Source organism: Dermacentor variabilis, chromosome 4, assembly GCF_050947875.1.
Source record: "Dermacentor variabilis isolate Ectoservices chromosome 4, ASM5094787v1, whole genome shotgun sequence".
Classification (NCBI taxonomy): domain Eukaryota; kingdom Metazoa; phylum Arthropoda; class Arachnida; order Ixodida; family Ixodidae; genus Dermacentor; species Dermacentor variabilis.
The window spans coordinates 72,078,215-72,097,221 of record NC_134571.1 but is presented as its reverse complement, the minus strand read 5'-3'; the positions used below and the strand labels follow the sequence as shown (position 1 = coordinate 72,097,221).

General features: G+C 46.9%; 1 protein-coding gene across 6 annotated transcripts in view; it reads right to left on the bottom strand.

Annotated features, from left to right (window-relative positions):
* The window catches only part of LOC142579349 (tumor protein D54), a 39,828-nt gene that overhangs the window by 18,247 nt on the left and 2,574 nt on the right, over nucleotides 1-19,007 (bottom strand). For 2 of the 6 annotated variants that reach the window (XM_075689443.1, XM_075689444.1), the window contains exons 1-3: nucleotides 7,158-7,678; nucleotides 4,450-4,583; nucleotides 2,174-2,322 (exon numbers count right to left, since the gene is read on the bottom strand). In XM_075689443.1, coding sequence (XP_075545558.1) covers nucleotides 2,174-2,322; nucleotides 4,450-4,583; nucleotides 7,158-7,353 — 479 coding nt within the window. In that variant the 5' untranslated portion in view covers nucleotides 7,354-7,678. Of the gene's footprint in view, nucleotides 1-2,173; nucleotides 2,323-4,449; nucleotides 4,584-7,157; nucleotides 7,679-19,007 lie in introns of those variants that run through there. The other 4 variants (XM_075689442.1, XM_075689446.1, XM_075689445.1 and 1 more) reach the window with 4 other exon arrangements.

Genomic DNA, 19,007 nt, shown 5'->3' with positions numbered 1-19,007 from the left:
GGTCAGCAGACGATCGTGGGAGGGAGGGAGGAAAATAGGGCGGAAGCGCACAGTATTTCGCGTGTGAGGCATGGGGGGAGGTGAGGGAAAGGAGTACTACTCCGGTAGCTGCAGTTAACGGTGCACCTGCACAGGCGCTGTATCTTGAAAGCGATCTGGACAGAATGCGCCCAGTGCCGGTAGCTTCACACATGCTGTGACGTCTCGATGTTTAGTTCGCATTTAAGCGAGAGACAGCAGGAAGGTCAATTCGCTTGCTGCTGCTGCCGCACTCATCTTGCTTAATTTGCTATCGCAATCGATGCTTCGCCTTTCGAGCGAAACTGCAACTTTTTCATTCGTTTTTCACTTTGGACGTTCGTCACTCACTCTTTGCAATGAAGCTCTTAGACATAGCGGTGAAAGGTTTGGAAGCGAGTCATCTCGGATATTACCAACTTCGGATAAAACATATATTTTTTGTTGGATTATCAGGGTCTGTTTTAACGAGAGTCGTCTACATAAAGCATCCAGACATTCATGTTCTCGTGCCTTTCTCTTGAACACTTCCTGTAAAACAATGGAGTCCATGTGCTACACAAAGCTATTTCTTCAAAAGAACTATTTTTTATTGGCCAGCTGCCTTCAATCATATTTTGTTCACCACTGCGAAGTGGCCTGCGCATGGCCTTACGAATTGCTCTAGTTTATAAACTGCTCTGTGAATACTGGCCCATTTAGTAGCACAGGTCGCATTAAAGGGTTCCTGAACTACCTCTCGGGCTTGGTTAGAAAAACAGTCTGCAGATGGCATACGCTGCAGTGAATGTCACAGCCAAGTTTTGTTGTAGCACGTGGCGCGAAGTCACCTTTCTCTCAAACGCTCTCTTTTAAACAAAAGCCTGCTCCTCACTCTCTTTTGGATGCTTTTTCACAATAAAGCGAATTCTCATACATGGCTGCTATTGGCAGATAGCTGAGGTCAATCACAAAGTGTGTTTGGACCAGTGCACTTCTTCCTACTGTTACTGTGTATATTTCCTTGATGCAGTTTAATAAACAAGATGAAGTTAGGGAAAATCTGCTTTCGAATTTCTATAATTACATACTTCCGGAAGAAGCTAACTATAGTCTGCTCACACTTGGCTGCCCGTGCAGGAATCAAACTTTGGCCACCATGCTTATCAGTGTTGCAACCATTGGGTATTGCTAATTTTGACTAGCTTTGACACTCAACGAGCCTCGAACCAAGTGAAACTTAAAGCCAGACCACATGCACACTTGCCACCGTGCTCATCTCCTGGCAGCTTCTGTTGAGATGCCTTGACAGACTTCTCTTGGTATTGAGCTATTGGTAGCACTTCAAAATGTGCAAGTTGGATGTGGCTACTATCTGTCAGTCAAGCTGGCGCAGGATAAAGCCAATCCGCACCATGTAGCATGGCCAGACTGGAGCATATGAGCACAAGCATGCACTAAAGCCTTGTTGTGCACAAAGGAAACGCTGCGCATATGCATTACAGTTACATGTAGCTGCGGTCTGCTACGTAGCATAGATACTGCGGCCGCCGTGGTGGGCCGCGACGAGTACGCTGGCCGAGAGCACTGCAGCTCGCTGAGGACAACTACACTTGACCAGTTTGGCACGTTGTGGCTGCCAAAATTGGTAGTGATGTCTACGTGAACATCCAAAACCAAATTTGGACTGTGTGCCATGGTGACATTCAGTAGGCAGAGTGTTGTGGGCACGCCCTGCTCCATCATAGCCTCCGAAAAGCAAGCCATCTGCAAGTCATTGAAGGAGCGGAAGCGCCATGCAGGGGCCATTTCATTCCAACTACTTCTGCTGAACGCATTGAATTACTTTTTGCAGCAAAGTAGTATTTCTCAAATAACCTATTTTAACTTCAAATGTGTTTATCAGCTTCAAAAGAAAGTGGTTCAGTGCCCCTTTAGGATTGTATTCATATGTGGGGATTTTTCTGCGTTTTCTGGAGACCCCAAGCCCTAATTTTGGCATCCATGATCGTAGCCAGCACTTCGACAGGCAATGGCCAACTGTGCTTCAGTTCACATGTAACGAGATACCCAGCTGCTTGGTGCTTCATTATTTCTTCTTCATATAGTCACATGTACCAACTTCTCGCCACGTCCCCTTCCACTCCTCAAAAAGAAAGAAAGGGGTGCCCCTTACGCCGCAGTGTCCTGGATGTTCTTGATACCCTGCTCCATGTCATCCTTGAGCTCCTTCCAGACACTGATGCCCAGCTGGCGCTTCAGCTCCTGAGACCTGGCCACCTTGGTTGCCAGCACAGTCCTCAGAGACTGGATCTCTTCCTCCACCTGCAGTGCGTGCAATGAGAATATTATGTGCTAATGGGACACTAAAGAGGAGCTAAAGCTTCACCAGTAACCTATGTTTCTACAACAGAGAAGCTATCACTTTTGCCACGAGAGGAGGCTAATAACAAAAACGAAAGACAGGAGACGCCTTCATGAAGTTCCCACACCAGCTCGCAGAGACGTCACGGATTTTGACAGCATCTACACAGAAAGTTGATTGTTTATCGGTAATGGAGGACTATTGTAAATACAGGAACAAGTGCCCCCTTCTTTTATATAGTGGTTTCTACCACAATTGCGATTGTGCGGCCAATATGGAACAAAAAGGAAAAAAAGAAAAACAAAAGGGAAAGTGTTGGCATTTTTGTTGTTATCATTGCGAACATGCACATTTTGCAAACTCTGTGCAAGCCTGCTTTACAACTATTTTTGGGCACAAAATTAGCAGGCCTTGGTTTGGATTTAGTGCTGCATTCAAAAACGATGAGATATAATATGCAGAAGTGAATGGGAGCACACTTAGGGTTTTTGCAAACAAAGTTAAACAGTGCAAGTGTTTACTTTCACTGCAAATTTCATTCAGTGGCCTCTACACTGTTCATGCCAAAGACAAGTGGAATTTTCTCGCGAGCATCACGCTTGAATTCTACCAGTAACGGCCGGTGCTATTCATCACAAAGGCAGTTGAATTCACTCATAACTTCATAACTTCACGAAACGGAAAGGCTAGACTTTCCCAGGAGGAGTTGCATCTGCGAAAGCTTTCAGCACTTGTAATTATGAGCTTTTAGTACTGTGTAATGAGACTACAGTGGAAGGACAGTTATCTGCTAGGACAAGTTGGCAGGACAAGAGATATCTTTTTCAGTTACTGCAGTCTGCGAACACGGTGCAAAATACCTGAAGCTGCTATTGCTTACAGGCCAGCTACAATCGTCGCTACACATGCATGCGTGATGCGCAATGCACATCACCCAATGCCCAATGACAGTGTTGTGAACGCTTAGTTTTGCATAGCAAATGTTTGGGCATCACCCATGATGAGCTCTGGGATGTCAAAAAGTGACTAGCAGCTGTCCTCTGACGAGAATCATGACATGTGCGGTTGCAGTCTCCGATGACAAATGAGCAAACTGACCAAATAAAGTATGTTTTTTTAGTTAACTGTATGGCAGATTTCTACTTTCTCATTTGTACATACCTCACAGCCAGAGGTGGACCTATATTCAGATTTATACGGTACATTGCATTGTAAATGAACAACATTGTGAACCTAGCAAGTTCCAAGAGCTTTAGTGCCAAAACATATGAAAATACTTTGAAATTCAAGATGTCACACTGCTGTACCGGCAGCTCGCTTTTCCTGCAAAAAAATATTAAAGAAACAAAGTTTGGCCTTCAGTTTCTCCTGTAAAGTCAACTTTTTACTGCTAAATGAAGGATATTAACGTTTTGGAAGAATAGTTGACCTCGCTAAACAAATTTAGTGCTGCTCATTAGCATCCACTTGAAATGGACACAGTACCATGCAGGAACACTGGACAAGAACAGTGAGAATTTTCCTACAGAAACTACAGTTGACTTGAGATGACTCAAACTTGGATGATTCTAGATGCTAATTCATTCAAACAAGGGTCCTGATGTGATCCCCAAGACTTGGGACCATTGGATCAATCTTACACTGCATCTTATTGCACTGTATCAATTGTATGGATTTAATAAAGCTTGAAAAATCAAAGAAAGAAAAATCAAAATAATCTTAGGCTGGCTCATTACATCTTAATGCACCCTGAACTTGCTCAATTAGAATGAAACCTTCAGTCAATTCAAACTTCTGGGATTCACAGGGTACCGCGATGTGGCCAGAGTGTTAATGAGAGGATGTTCATAAGAAAATAATGCCCCCAATAGGCTCATACACAATATTCGAGCTGCTGTACTTAATGGCAAGTGTGGCTCAGCAGGTGCCAGCAAATTGGTTGTTATGCATTTGCACCTTGATACTCTTGACATGCACTTTCCATAATCTTTCATAGCTGCAATCACAGTGGTTGAATGTGTCTGGTACGCTGCCTCACTGGTGCCCTACAACTGACACAAGGCTTAAGTGCAGCCGCAATGCTTCACCTGTGCGAGCTCATCCCTCAGCACAGCCTCTTGGCGAGCCTTTTCTTCAGGGTCCATTCCCGACAGGTCATGCACTCCACTGTCTGGAGTTGCGTCAGTTGTTTTCACGTCGGCACTCGCATCAAAGAAGTTCTCTGCAAAGAGCAGCCCAGAATGAAAGCCATCAGCATTTTACTTCGACACCTGCAAATCTAAAGAATGCTTTGCACAGATTACCTTTGCCTCTTAAATTGCAGTGCATGGGAAACAAAACACACCTTTAACAAAAACTTTCTTGGAGTAAAACACACAGTTAGAGAGTCTTAGTTTAATACACACAATTCAGTCAACTTAAAGCAGGGTAGAAAACTGGATGCGCATCTGGTTCACCTTCCTACCTTTCCTTCCTTCTTTTCCTCCTGCTCCAGACATTGACAGTGAGGTGTGTGTTTCTTGTGGACTGTTCTCAAATATGCTAAACTACTGCTGCTTTATGCTTGGCATTATTTGGTGGAGTGGGCACTTAGCACAGCAGAATTATGAAAGCGCTGACGATACCTACCACAGGGCTACGAGAAGCTTTAAGCAAACTCCGTTATTGCAAACTCCTGCACCAGGTAAGTGTGCGGAAACATCAGCTGGGAAGCCGGGCCATTCTAGTGGCAAGAGTCAGGAGGTCACCCAGACAGTTTTATTTTGGGACCTCCTTCTGTATTACATTTACTTTATAGTTGTATTAATGTCTAATAAATGACTGATTTAAAAAGAAGAGTAATGAGACTTCTAGGTTATAAAGAAAGGATAAGTAAATTTAAAATGGTGCAATTTGGATTCCAAGAAGGGCCTTGCTTCCATAAATGTAGATCCAGGTCACATTATAACTGACTTGCAAAGACTATAGTAAATATAAACTGCATGCACTTTTGTTAGTGTGTAATGCTTCAGTATCATTTGTGCATCCACTCTGCAAGAACCTAATAAAGCTAGCAGTCTGAAGAAAGAAGGGGGGGGGGGGTGACCCTACAGGGCTGCAGATCAGATTTATATAATGATGCTTAATGTCTCAGAAAACAGCTATTGTACGAGACGCTGTAGTGGAGAGCTCTAAACTAATTTGGCCCTGTGAAGTATGAGGTCATTTTTTAACGTTAGGTGAGTGCCCAAGTCCTCTAAATGCTAAGAAAAATACTGGCAAGCACCGGAATGGCTTAAGTAATAATCTACTATAATACTTGTTTCTATGAAACAGTTTCAGTACCCAGGAGCTCGATGTGTCATGACATCACGAGATACACTGATCCGCTTTATTCCTACGATCGCTGCCAGTTCTGCACACAAGTGCAATCAGATCAGAAAAACGCTTGCTGCACTCTTGTGTATATTTTCTTTTTATAAGCACCACCCTCACTTGTAGCCTTCTTGCTAAACAATGTCAGAAAATTTTTTCTCATGTTATCTCAATAATGTTGGCAGCACTAGGTCCAACATTTCAATATGCACCTTATTATCAAACAAAATATTATAAGTATTTTCTGACATTCATAGAGATGTCATCCTTTTATGTGCTAGAAGTGTGTGGTATAGATTATACAACTTCGAATATACGTGTTAGCACTCCTTTAACGTTCAGCTGATGCTCTGTACAGGAGCACTTTTATGTTTCACCCTAATTTTAATGCAGCTATAGCAGCTGGAAACAAGGCACACAGACAAAAGGAAACAATTCAATACTTTAACATTGCTGAAGACAAAATTAACTATTGTCCAAGAAACATTAAAAACAAACTCGGGGCAACCAGCTCTAGCAGACGCATAAAGTTCAGTTGCTATGCTGCAGTGCTTGAGCAAACTGGGCAATCATCCAATGCACACGCAGCAAAAGCCACAATCAAATGACAAGGTGTCAAGTACATATGCAGGGTCTGTCATACTGCAATGAAAGTGTGTGCAGACAATGCTAGCGTGTTCCACAGTACATCTAGAAAACAGTAACTCAGCAGCAACTGCGCCATATTTCAAGAGAGGATACTGAATTCCATGATTAATAAGTTAGCAGCATGAGCTGCTTTATGTTAAATACTGTAATGAAACTGACGAGCACACAAAGCCCTTACAATATGCAGCATTATCTCATACTGTACTTTGTAATGAGATTTTTTTCAACTCTATATTGAAGTATTTTCTGAACACATCCATAGAGCACAGCAGTGTTCATACACGATGTCAAACAGTCAAGTTAGTCAAATGCTCAGCAGCAAAGTGGTTTTCACGGCAGTGCACAACACTTCAGTTGAATAGTCTGGACAAATAAGGCACAAAAATGAACTTTCAAGACAGTAGACATACCATATGTGCACCAGAAGGCCATGAAATAAAAAGCCATATGCCATACTCATTCAGTCACCTAACAGCTGTTCATGAAGTGCAACCCGGTGCAGCACCCAGCGCCATGAGAAAGACCAGTAAATTGTGCTCATAAAGGCAAATAACGTTGAAGCGTCTCACATCTGGTAGTACAGTGCAAAAACATGGCACTGCGATAAAGCGCTGACAGAACGAGGCAACAAACACAGGCCGAGAGCGCGAGCGTAGCCGATGGAGGGGATCGCAAGGCGCACATCTTGCTGCAGTCTTGGTCGTCGCCGCTTCGGCCGGCGTGTTTCAACGACGCAAGCAACTGGAAGCAATAAACGGACCGTCGTGTGCTCGCGTCGTAGTAAGCTTCTCACCGTGGTGCAACTCCTCAAGCTCCTCGCCGGCTGCCAGTCTGAGGAGACTGCGCCCTTCGTCGTCGAGCGTAGGGTCCGTCGCGCCCACCTGTCCGAGGTCCTGACCCGAGTCGTACGCAGGTGACTCTTCCTCGCCGCCCTTGCAGTCGGGCAGGTACGGGTCCTCCTCGTACGTCACGGCCCCGGCGCGGTCCATGCATGCGGAGCGCCGCGCCGCTCGCTTGCTCGCAGACGACGCGCGCGCGCTCTTCCCGGGCCAGCCAGATGACGGCGGCCGCTTGAACAACCGACTTCGCTGCTGCTGCTGCTACTCCGTCCCGCACGACGGTCCACCAGCGCTCGACGTGGCGAGCGAGCGACCGGCTCCCAGGCAGGCAGCAGCGCTGTACACACGGAACGCGGTCACCGCGACGAGGAGGAAAGGCACGCCGACGGCATCGTACCGGAGCACAGCCCCGCACGACGTAGTACGTCCGTCCGTCGCCGCGGCCGACCCGAGCACCACCACCACCACCGGTCCGGCCGTCACCCTTTCCACGGGCTCTCTTTTCTTCTTTCCCCATTGTTACGCTACCTGGCTGCTCCGTTCGACGCAGCGTACGCCGCCCTCGCCACCGACCGCACCGTCGAGTATGCAGAGTATGACTCATGCGCGCGCGCGCCCTTGCTTTTTTCAGGCATTTCCCACTCTTTTCTTTCTGCGACGGGCTTCTCGTCGTCTTCGACCTGGCAGGCAGCTCCTTTCGAAGCGCTGCCGCCGTGGCCGCCTGCTCCCCTTTTCTGTTCATTTCTCGCCCGTTCGTGTTCGCAGCTCGCATTTTGCTGTCTCGAGGAGGAGGCGCTGACCACGGCGCCCAATGCAGAGCTGACGCTGACGCCAGTGCTGGTGGCGAGTTGCGTTCTTCCCCTCCTTCCCTCACGTCTTCGTCCATCCGTCCATCCGAGCGCCGCAAGAGGCCGTCATTGAGGGCCGGGTCAGCGCGGGCCTTTGAACCGCGCTCGGTCGCGTCAACTCTTCTTCCTCTTCTTGACAACGCGGCGAGCCGCCCAGCCGAGCCTCTTTTTCTTGGAGGTCTGCACGCAGACGGGCAACGTGGCCGAGCATACATTATGCGACTGGCTGTGCGAGATGCAATCGATCCGCGCCTGAAGAAAACCGGACGGGATGTAACAGCAGTAGCTACTTTTTGGACACTGGTTAGATAATGTTAGGTTACAGAAGTACTGAGTGCTCAGCACCCACTGAATCAATTATAAGGTTACGCAAGTGGTTCATGGATGCGCCTAAGTTAAAGTGCGCTTCGCACTAGCGAACGTTATCAACGTATTTGCTACCACGAACTGTCATATTTAATACGGCTTTCCTTTCGCATTTCGTCCTGGTATTTACTCATTCGCTGTTCAGTCTACAGAGTCGAGGAAAGCATCGACGCTTGGTGTCACGAACATATTTTACTCTTCTTTTTTTTTAACAAGAGCAACGTAAGTACATTCTGCCGGTGACCAGATGCCATGAACGCTAACAGACGTGGTAGAGAATTCTCAAAGCTACCGAGAAAATCTGATTGCAAGGAAACCAATGGAATGGCAAAGCTACAGCACTGCAGTGCATCTGAACGGACGATTGTAGTAAGCTGCATTAATCTCCTGAAAAGGATTCTTTCCCGTAATATACGTATGTAATCGAACCGTGTCTACATGAAAACGAGGGACTGTGTCGATTTATTACAAACATTTTCGCGACTACTCGAGGCACATCACTGCACACAAGCGCAGAGCTTTACTGCCGTTCACTACCAGCTGCCGTCGCCTGTAAAAGTACTACATACAACAAGAACAATAAACAGCTATTTAGAAATTCAGTTTCTACGGACAGTTATTGTTGCAGTTGAGCTTCGATGCATTTGCGCTGCAGGCGACAACGCTGTCGTTTGACGAAACTGTTTCGTCGAAGGAGGAAGATACGCAGCTTAAAGGGCCACTAAAGTGAAAAATGATTTCTTCTGCATCAGTAAACCACCGTTCTACAACACCAAAAACACCACTCTTGCAACGATAAGACGTTTGGTAAGCCAGAAAAAGCGCAAGAACGAAATACGGGTGGCAACGCCTACTTAAGTTCCCGCACTGGGGGCTGTGACGTCTTGGATTTTGATGGCATCTTCTAGGACATGCTAATTATATGTAGCGGTACAGGTTGACTACATTGTGTTCTAAAGGAACCAAATATTAAACATGGCAAGTTTCGGGAACCTTTATTCAGCCAATGCGGCCCAAAATGCGAAAACATACTTTGGAATCCCTGACGTCACGCTGACGTACCGGCGCTGAGGTTTCGGCGCGAAATTCGAATACTAATACTTGGACCTTCATTTTACTATTTTTTTAATGACTGCCTGCAGGGTTCTCAAACACTGCTTCATTAGTCTAAACTGATTTAATGTTTCGCTTTAGTGTCCTTTTAACTTTCGCCAAAGTTAATCAGTTTAACTGAATATAAGCAAGTGGACTGCTTGCCCCAGGAGCAAAGCTCGCGTTGTTCCCGCGAAGCCTTGAAAATCAAGAACTTGGCAGCTCCAAGTTTCAGCAAATGTTGAGAAAATGCATGTCGGTGCATGCAGGCTCCCTAGTTTCTTGAAACGCCTCTTAATTACCAGCTTATAATGGGGGGAAACAGCAACGATGACAGTTCTGTCGTAACCGTATAACGATTATAAAAAAATTAGAGGACGCTTAAGCTTCGCCTTCAAGAGTGGAACGCGACAGCGTTCCCGTCGACCCGCGAAGGGGTGTAAGACAATGGGCTACGGCGCAGCGACTACGCGCCCCGCATCGGACGCGGTGAGCGTCGAGCAACACAGCGTTCGGAGCGACAACGAAATGTGCGCCTGAGCAAGCGACGCACGCCTGAGCCTTAGAAACAGCTCATTTCTAAGGCAACACCGCGTTCACTAGAGGCGCTTTTGTACCGCTTTGGAGCATCGAACTCGTGGCTCAGTGGTAACGTCTCCGTCTCACACTCCGGAGGCCCTGGTTCGATTCCCACCCAGCCCATCTTAGAAGTTGCTTTTTATTTATGAAGTGCCTGCCGTGATTTATCGCTCACGGCGGACGCCGACACCGACGCCGACGACACCGGCTTTTCTGCGACACGAGCTCCTTAACGCTATCGCGTTAATAAATTGTGAGAACTCGCGCGCTTTGCACAGTGTAGACAAAGCCCACGCCTGTCACCTAATCGCCTTGACGACCAACCGAGCGGACTTCCTACCAGACAGCCAAACGTATCACAACAAACGGCATCGTCGCAAATCCACCGCTGACGCAAGTCGAATGGCAGCCAAACGTCTGCGGCGGTCGACGATGTTCAGAAAGGTCATATGCACACCACAATCCGGTGTTCCCCACTACGGCGTGCCTCATAATCATATCGTCAGAAAAACGCCAGAATTTAAAAAAAGTCACCTGTGAGCTCTCTGTTGACATCGTTTATCTGATAACTGCTGAACCTTTAATAATATTCATACTTAAAATAAGGTTGAACTGGCTCTCCGAAGGACTTTTTCCCTTATTTTATACCCCAAGCATTCCTCACAAGAACTACCGACCAATTGGTAAGCTTTAAAACGAAACGCACCAACGCTGTCCTCCAACCGCGCACTGTAAATAAAGATAGCATACTTGTAAGCTACATCTATTTGAGCGTTCAACGTGCACAAATCTAACACGTTAGTCTGCATACTTATGCAAAATCGTTGCCTTGTCCATATAAGTTTTGAGTAAGTCCATTTCACGAATGATTAAACCGAACGTGATCTGCTTAGTTGCACTGTGCAGTAAGGACCAAAGGAAGCTACTGTCCAATAATCAATAACAATAAGCTACCGCGTAAAAAAAAAGAAAAAAGCCAATGCAGAGAAGCGTACCAAACACCAGTCTTTGCCTTACTTTACACGTCGCACCAAAAACGCGTTTTTTAAAGATTATTTTTAATCACGGGAAACACTTAGTGCACTTGTAATAACGCTCAGCGCTGACCCGTACTGTCGCTTCTCCGCATCGCACGAGAAGGTCTACGCTAAAATAGGCCGACGCACGTGTTTGCGCGCTCGAGCCGTCAACTTCGGCAGTGTGTGTCGGTATAATTGTACGCGTGAGCTGTCTGGTGCGCGCTTTTGTTTGAATCTTCGTATTTTCATTTTTATTTAACACAGCAAGTTTTGCGAGTCTTAAACAATACAGCGCAAGATAAACCAGAGGTCCCATAATAAAGGCTTTCATTTTAGCTTTCATTATCAGTTTGCTATTACTAAAAGGTGAAGTCGACATTCTGACGAAATCTCGTCGGGCAAAAGAAGAACCGCGACGAAAATCAAGGCAGACGCCGACCAAGGTGAAAATAAAAAAACGTTTCAATCCCCAAAGTGTAGCCGAACTGAACAATGCTTCCGTGTAGGAGCCGAAACGTCAAGTCCTAATAATTTTTTTTTTCGCCTAGGTCGGCGTCTGTTTTGTTTTTCGCCATTACTATAGGGGTACTCAAAAGTAAAATTTTCTAATCGAATACGAATATTTACTTACAAGAAGAAAGAACCCACCGTTTCCGTGCGAATGCAGCGATGAAATTTACCGAAGAATATTAAGCCTAAAAAACAAGAAGTAAGCAACAAATAAATGGCGACCATAAAAATGTAAATGCCGCTTGCGAGGCCGGAAATGAGCCCGCGTCCACATATCGCCGCCTGTTTGCTCACGCGCACCATATCGCGTTTCCGGTAGCTCAACAAGAAGCGGACCACGTGTTCGGAAATGGAAGACGATTTTCGCAACGAATCCGGGCCTTGCAACGCGGCTGATCTACAAGCAATAATCGCAGTGATGGTGCCCTGCGCAGAGAAAACTAGGTGAAGTGACACTGCGGGCGAACTATGGGCGAAATGCCGACATATGCACTACTTGTAAATAAATGTATAGAGTTTTCACCTACCACTCTATCCTCTCATTATTTATCTCTGTCATATATACTCCTGCACCCCATACCCGCCTCCGCTGGCCGCCTCTCAGGCTGTTAGCAGTATAGCGAAATAATCTAGTTCAATAAAAGTCAGCAGCCAAAGCTATAGACGGCTACACTGTAGCCAACAGCCAACTCCCTCTCTGCCTCTTTCCTTTATGAATTAACCCCTTCAGTCACGGTGTACATAAATTTTGTTACGGGACTTGTTTTTATCACTTTCGTCCAGTGGAGTCCAGAAACAAACCACGGACGTAGTAGCGCTGCGAGTAAACAACCTTTCCGCTGACTCGCTGCGGCTCTTTTTAACTGCCTGTGTACCGAGTACTGCTACACACGACCGCTTTCTTGAAGACACTACCACGCTCGGCGAGCTGCGCGTTTCATTACACATGCAGTAATGACGAAATAATCGTGTTTCTCGTAATGCTTCAGGTCAATAACGTGTTCGCGTGCTTTAAAGCGGTTATTCAATCAAGCTTATAAAAAAAAGAACATGCTACATAAATGGCTGCTCGCTATATCGATGTTTAAGAGCTTGTCAGTACAAAGACTCACTAGATAATGCCCAGAGCAGCATCACAACACTCTCAAGGGAGTCCGCAGTGCCATGAAATAAAATTTTTATGTGACCGACACGTTTACCGACAGTCCACAATTCGCGACTGAATGGATTCCATAAAACAACCAACATAATCTACGACTACTACTCCCGCAAAGCCAAGGCGACCGCTTTAAATTAGTTTCAAACCTCGAGTTTGGATCACAAATTTCGCACTGTCAGGGTCTGCGAAAACTTCGGAGTTTTCGCAGACTCCCGTATGCCGAATAAAATCAAACTAGAAACCACAGCGTGCGTGACTTCACGCGCGCACGATGGAACAAGTCGACCTCGAACATAGCTGTCCGGCGGGAAAGGAAAACGCGCTATGGGCGAACCCCCACCTGACGCTGTAAATCCATACCGCGTCGCGCTTCGACGACGCGGAACTTTTTCCGCAGTTAACGCTAACGTAACTATGTGGGCAAGGCACACCTGAACCACCGGAAATTTGCAATTATTTGTTGTCTTGATTGAAGTGGACAAGTGATAAAGTAAATGGAAATATAAGTGGACAAAAAAAGAAAAAAAGAACTTGCCGCCGGTGGGTATCGAACTCGCACTTTCCGCACTACGCGTGCGTAGTAGCTTTACCACTTGAGCTACGGCGGGGGCTGTATACATTCATAGGCGATTTATGTATGTGTACTAGACCTTGCTTATAGCATAGTGAGGATCTAGACTACCGCAGGTTTGATGCCTTCAGGTAGTATATATACGAGGGTTAATTTTATTGGTCAGCTGCCTGCTAATGTTCACGTACTACACGACACCACCTGTCAAAAAGGATGTTCCACATCCGCCCCCCATGGACACGAGTGGTGCTGACGAAGAGTCCCAGGCAAACATATACCCAAGAATGTGGACGTGGAAACAGCTTCCGCCGTATACCCGAGCAACTCACGCGTATAGTGCAGAGGTTGAAAATTTTACTCCTTTCGATTAATTAATTTACTGCACATATTGTAATTTAGGAATTGCAGCCAGTGAGTTTACGAGGAATATCCACTTGGAACGAGTTCTAAGCATCGCACGGCTTTCAAGATATATGTGCCGTGAAATTTGCGGTAAAGATGTACTGTTGTTCCACTTTTCAACAAAGGGCAACAACGCATTGAAGCACAAAAGTACCTAGAAGGACCATGTATTTCGTTTCACGCTTTGGGAATTAATGTCCCGAAACTGGTGTCATCCTGAAAAATGGTTCCAAGTAGATACGCCATGCGAACTCACCGACTACAATTCGTAAATTGCAATATGTGCCGTAAGGTAATTAGGAAGATAATTAGTGAGTTTTTGTTCATTATTCCAATATGCATTTAGATTTATTGCGCAAGGAACGTCAGCCTCTGAGTAATACAGCTCAATGACGAATTATGCTAGCTGCCACAGGCCATTTTTTTTTTAAGTTCTGCATGGTCAAAAGAAAAAAAAAAAAGCACTCGTATGCGAACGAGGTCACACACTACACCACGCCGACGTTAGACGCTGGAAACGAACCATACATCAAGTAAAACTTCATTGCACGCATCCAAGGGACACGGTCATTAGTAAGTGCATGTTTTCTGCGGTAAAAAACGGGCTCTAGTTGGTCCAGCACTGCGCGGAACACACACCGTACAAATTCTCTTTTTTACAGTCGGCGGCGTCTCTTCCTCGTTCGTCACGACGGAGGATATGTATAGCGAACGGTAAACACCAAAGTCCCACAGTACTCGCATGCACTTCCCCGAGCACGAGAGCTAGTTCTGAAGTCGTGAAGAACTGAAGATGGAGAGAGATACATGACGCAAACCCAGCTATAATTCGCTGTGCACGCGATATTTCGACAGTATACGTACGCTTGCGATGTCTCGATCTATAAAGGTTGAAGTCTGCACTTCGTCCTGTCTGCGTCTTTATTTGTTTATTCTTTGTCCTGATGTTTTGGCGCAGTAGCGTAACCGACAAACACAAGAAAGAAAAACAAATGCAGATCCAACGCACATGTTGGAGTATCTGTAACGCGAAGCTTTTCATGAAGCGGCTAATTAAGTGTTCCAACACTAAACGCGATGTGTAAAGTGCTCAGCGATTGAAACGCGATACTCGAACGTGGCGGCCGGTACTTTCCTGCGCCACCGGTGGGCGCTGGTGGCACGGAGATGACGCTTTTTTGTGCCACATGAAAGCCTGAATTTGTTTTTATGCATTGTAACTGCCTCCGGCCTCCTCATCGATCACCCAGCGATCACCGGTGGCGCAAAAAGCGCCGGCTGCCATGCTGTCCGAGTATCGAGTTTCAATCTCTGAGCACTGTACAAGTGCACTGTCATCTTACGCAACGTGTTCACTTTATTCACTTTGTTGAACAATGTTTGTTCCAACTTTAATGTCATGCAGTGTTTGCGGGCTACACCGTTGGCAAGCTATGCCGACAACGCTAACTGCAGTTCAAGCAAATGCGTACTGTAAAAGAAAGAACGAAAAAAGAAAGACATCGACGGAGTGATGTGGCGAAGAACGAAGGCCATGCGCTTGTCGAGGGAGGAATTGTGAGGAGGGATGCACGCAGAGAGAAGCACGACGGCGAAAGACAGTGTTGGTAAGGTTTCATTCCAGCTTCGGTGGCCAAATGGAAAGTGCTCTCGCGGAAACGTGTTATATACGCGATGCAATGCACGCGCCAGTCGTCTGAAGTTTGGCACAAGTATACGCGTGCGACTGATTAGATCGTCGGGCTCTTGCGGTGGGAGACCCGAGGTTGGATTTTGGGGTTCTACGTGCCAAAAAACCACGATTTGATTACGAGGCACGAAGTAGTGTGGGGGGGAGGAGGGGGTCTCCTGCATTAATTTTTTTTATCACCAGGGGATCTTTAACGTGCCCCCAATGCATGGGACACTTTTTTCCCCCACTTCGCCGCCATTGAAATGTGACCGCCGCGGCCGGGATTTGATGATCCCGCGATCTCGTGGCTTAGCAGCGCAACACCATGCATAGCCGCTAAGCTACCGCGGCGGGCATGGAAGATCGAAGTTCGATCCCACATCGAGTACGTACTTCGTTTCTTCTACTCGCGCTAACGCAGCGGCAGCCACGCGGTTAGCAAAGTCCGGGCGAGTTCGCCGAGAAAGCCTAGCTTTAGAAAGCAGACACACGAAGCACTTTTTCTTCGACAGTGAGAGTGCGAGAGGTCTGCAAGAAGGGCACGAGACGGGAATTCGTAGCAACGAGCCCGCGAATTCGCATTTACCTTGCGTTCCAGTCGCCAGCTATCTCTCCCAGGAAGCGTCGAAAAACAATGCAGCGGAAATGGACGACGCGACACAGCTGCGGGACCATAGCTTGCCATTCGTAGAACCACACCGACGCACTTCGGGGCAAACTTCGATGATGATGATAGTGATTTAAAGGAAGGAACGACGGCTTGAAAGGAAGCTTCGCCCGCCGGTGATGCGACACCTCCTTTCTTCGACGCAGAGAGCAAGGCGAATCGCCAGGAGCTACGCAGCCAAATAAATGTATACCTTTTCAACGGAAGAGCCAATGAATGTACTTATTTCCTTTTGTAGCCGTTACCGACTTTGAACTACCACGAAAGCCTACAGGTGGCATGTGCTAAGCGATTAGTTGGTAAAGACAGCCTTGCCTTGTTATCAGGTTTTTGTACCGTATTCAAAACCACTTTGTTTTTCCTGGTGTTGGAGCAACAGTTGCATTTTGCTTAGGAACGGGCATGCGAACATGTAGTATGTTTGACAATGTCAATGTCGGCAGATAACGTCAGCCAACGGCAGCTGCTCATTATTCTAACGCGCACGCTATAAATACACACACGGCTGCAGCTTGAGATGTATAGGCGTTAGTGCGCTACAAGAGTCTTAGGAGACGCAAGAAGACTGCGCTAACCGCTCGTGCGCCAGCAAAACCCAAGCAGGCCTTGGGTGCTCAACGGACTGTTCGCAAACCTCTAATTATATACTGTTCTTTTAAGATAGGCTGCAATGTTTGATGCATTGTTGCACATCGTGCGGACACTACGGTGCTTCCATATATTTAATTTGCGAGCTATTCGTCGCGAACTGTAGATTTAAGGACTTAAGTGAACACAGCGCGACAACAGTAGGTTTTTCTTAGCAACCGTTAAAAAGTAACCGCTTCAAATTTAACTGCGCTTCCATCACGAAGCCTTTGCGAATCGGTTAATGCGAAAGCGCAATCCACTTTAACCCCGCATTTGAAGCAAAACACACGCATAAAATCTGGATTTCTTTGAAATCTTTTTTTTTTCTTTCGAAACTCAACAGCGCGAAACGGACAAACTAACACAACACGTCCGATATTAACATATAACACGTCCAGCTTACCGTCTTCTAATCTCGGGCCACGTGAACCGTTAGGCCTGTGGACAATTCGTCGGAGTCTTGCTTTTCTTGCAAGCGGAAAAAAAAGTACCGCTAATACGTGCGCCCAGATGCGCGACAACACCTTTATTTAGCTGCGTGCGAGCGCGAGCCAGGCAATAGAAATTAGCTGCCGAAGCGACGTTCCAATGGAGTGCGTCACGCTGAAAAAGCTTGCAAGTGCGAAACATGAGCAAAATGGGGGCATACAGAAGCCAGCCGAACAATGGAGTAGTGCAGCGGCGAGCGCGAGGCAGGAAAGCGTGCAAAAAGAAAGAAAAAAAGGAAAATAAAGAATGAAATGAAAGGCAACGATCGAGTGCGTCCGGGTGAGACGTGCGGTCGCGTTCATGTAATGCAGGCAAAAGGTCCGGATCGAAACATAATGCACAGAGTTTCGATACTGCGCAAATATTCATAATACGGCTGTCGGCAAGCGCTATCGATCGGTGTAACGGAAATTAGCTTCAGTTGCACTCGCGGTACCGTTCGTGAATCGCATCTGCACGATAATCTGTAGAACATAAGCGCGATCAGATGCCGTTTTCAGAGCCACACGATTTTCTTCATTGTGGACTTGGATTTAGTAATAATCTGTGTCGTCATTGACCGTACGAATTTCCGATTACACGAACGCTTGCGTACAGACTCGAGGTATTCCCAATTACGGGCTTGGAGCTTACCTATTTAGTCCGTTTTCGATCACACGAATTTCCGAGTACACGAACACAGCCAGAACAATATTATTCCGTGTACAATTAGTCGTACATACGGCGGGCAATAAAATAAAACACCTCGCAAGGAACACACTTTGGGGTCGCGTATGCGTCGGCTCAAGGGCTTGAACTCGCGAAGTTACCGTTGCTACATTCTTGAAACAGCTATACCCTTTGGGGTGTATATTTGTCCCACAACAATAATCGTCGTCTGCCTTGCTTGCGTTTCCTTTCTTGAAAACGCTGCGCTCGCTACTTTCCTGTCGAACATGCGTGCCGTTCGTCACTTGGAAGTACGAGGCTCGCAGCGTTCGAGAAGGGAACTGCGGGTAAGAGATTACGATTGTCGTTGCGGGACAAGATACACTCCAAAGGGAGCAAAGTTTTTTCAAGAGCGTTCACCCGAGAGCCCACCGCCTACTGACTCCACTTTAGCGGCGTGACGGGCGGTTAGTGACGTAAAGATTGTTCGGGCACAAAGAATCAACGGCAGACCACATTGGAATAGTTTTACTTTATACCGGCCCTACAGCTGCAACACAAAGCGCACCCAAATCGCGCAGCTCGCTCTTGTCCTCGGCACCAGCAATCAAACCGGCGAGGCAGCGCGCTCCACTTCCGCTGGCCGCAATCCAACAGCCGCTTACCAGAAACAGCGCCGGGATGACAAAAAGTTCTTCGAAACGCCAACAGCCCCAAGGCGAAAATAGACGCCTGTCAGTTGCCTTCGCCAATCGTGCAGACAACTCGATAGTATACAGATCAACGCCAGTCTGCCCAGTCACTGGCCCCTCCGTCGTGGCCGGGTGCTGACGCCTAGCTTTCCATCCCCGCGGCCGCCTCTGGCAGTTGCCAATCCGAAAGACAGCGCTGCGGTACTCTGTCACTTGACGCGACACATTTTAACAGCTCGCTTTCTCCGCTTATCTGACCCAGTGTCCTCGCACGTTCGGGTCGCCGACTCGGTGGCCTCCAACGTGCGAGAAACAATTGCACTTAAAATGTTGCGTGGCAGAGTACAGCTGGCACAGAGATACTGATACACATAACGTGCATATCAACAAACGTGGGCGTATTCGCCTGTAACATCTTCCGAAGTGCCTCCATATTTTTAAACCTGCTGGCTTCTGTTGT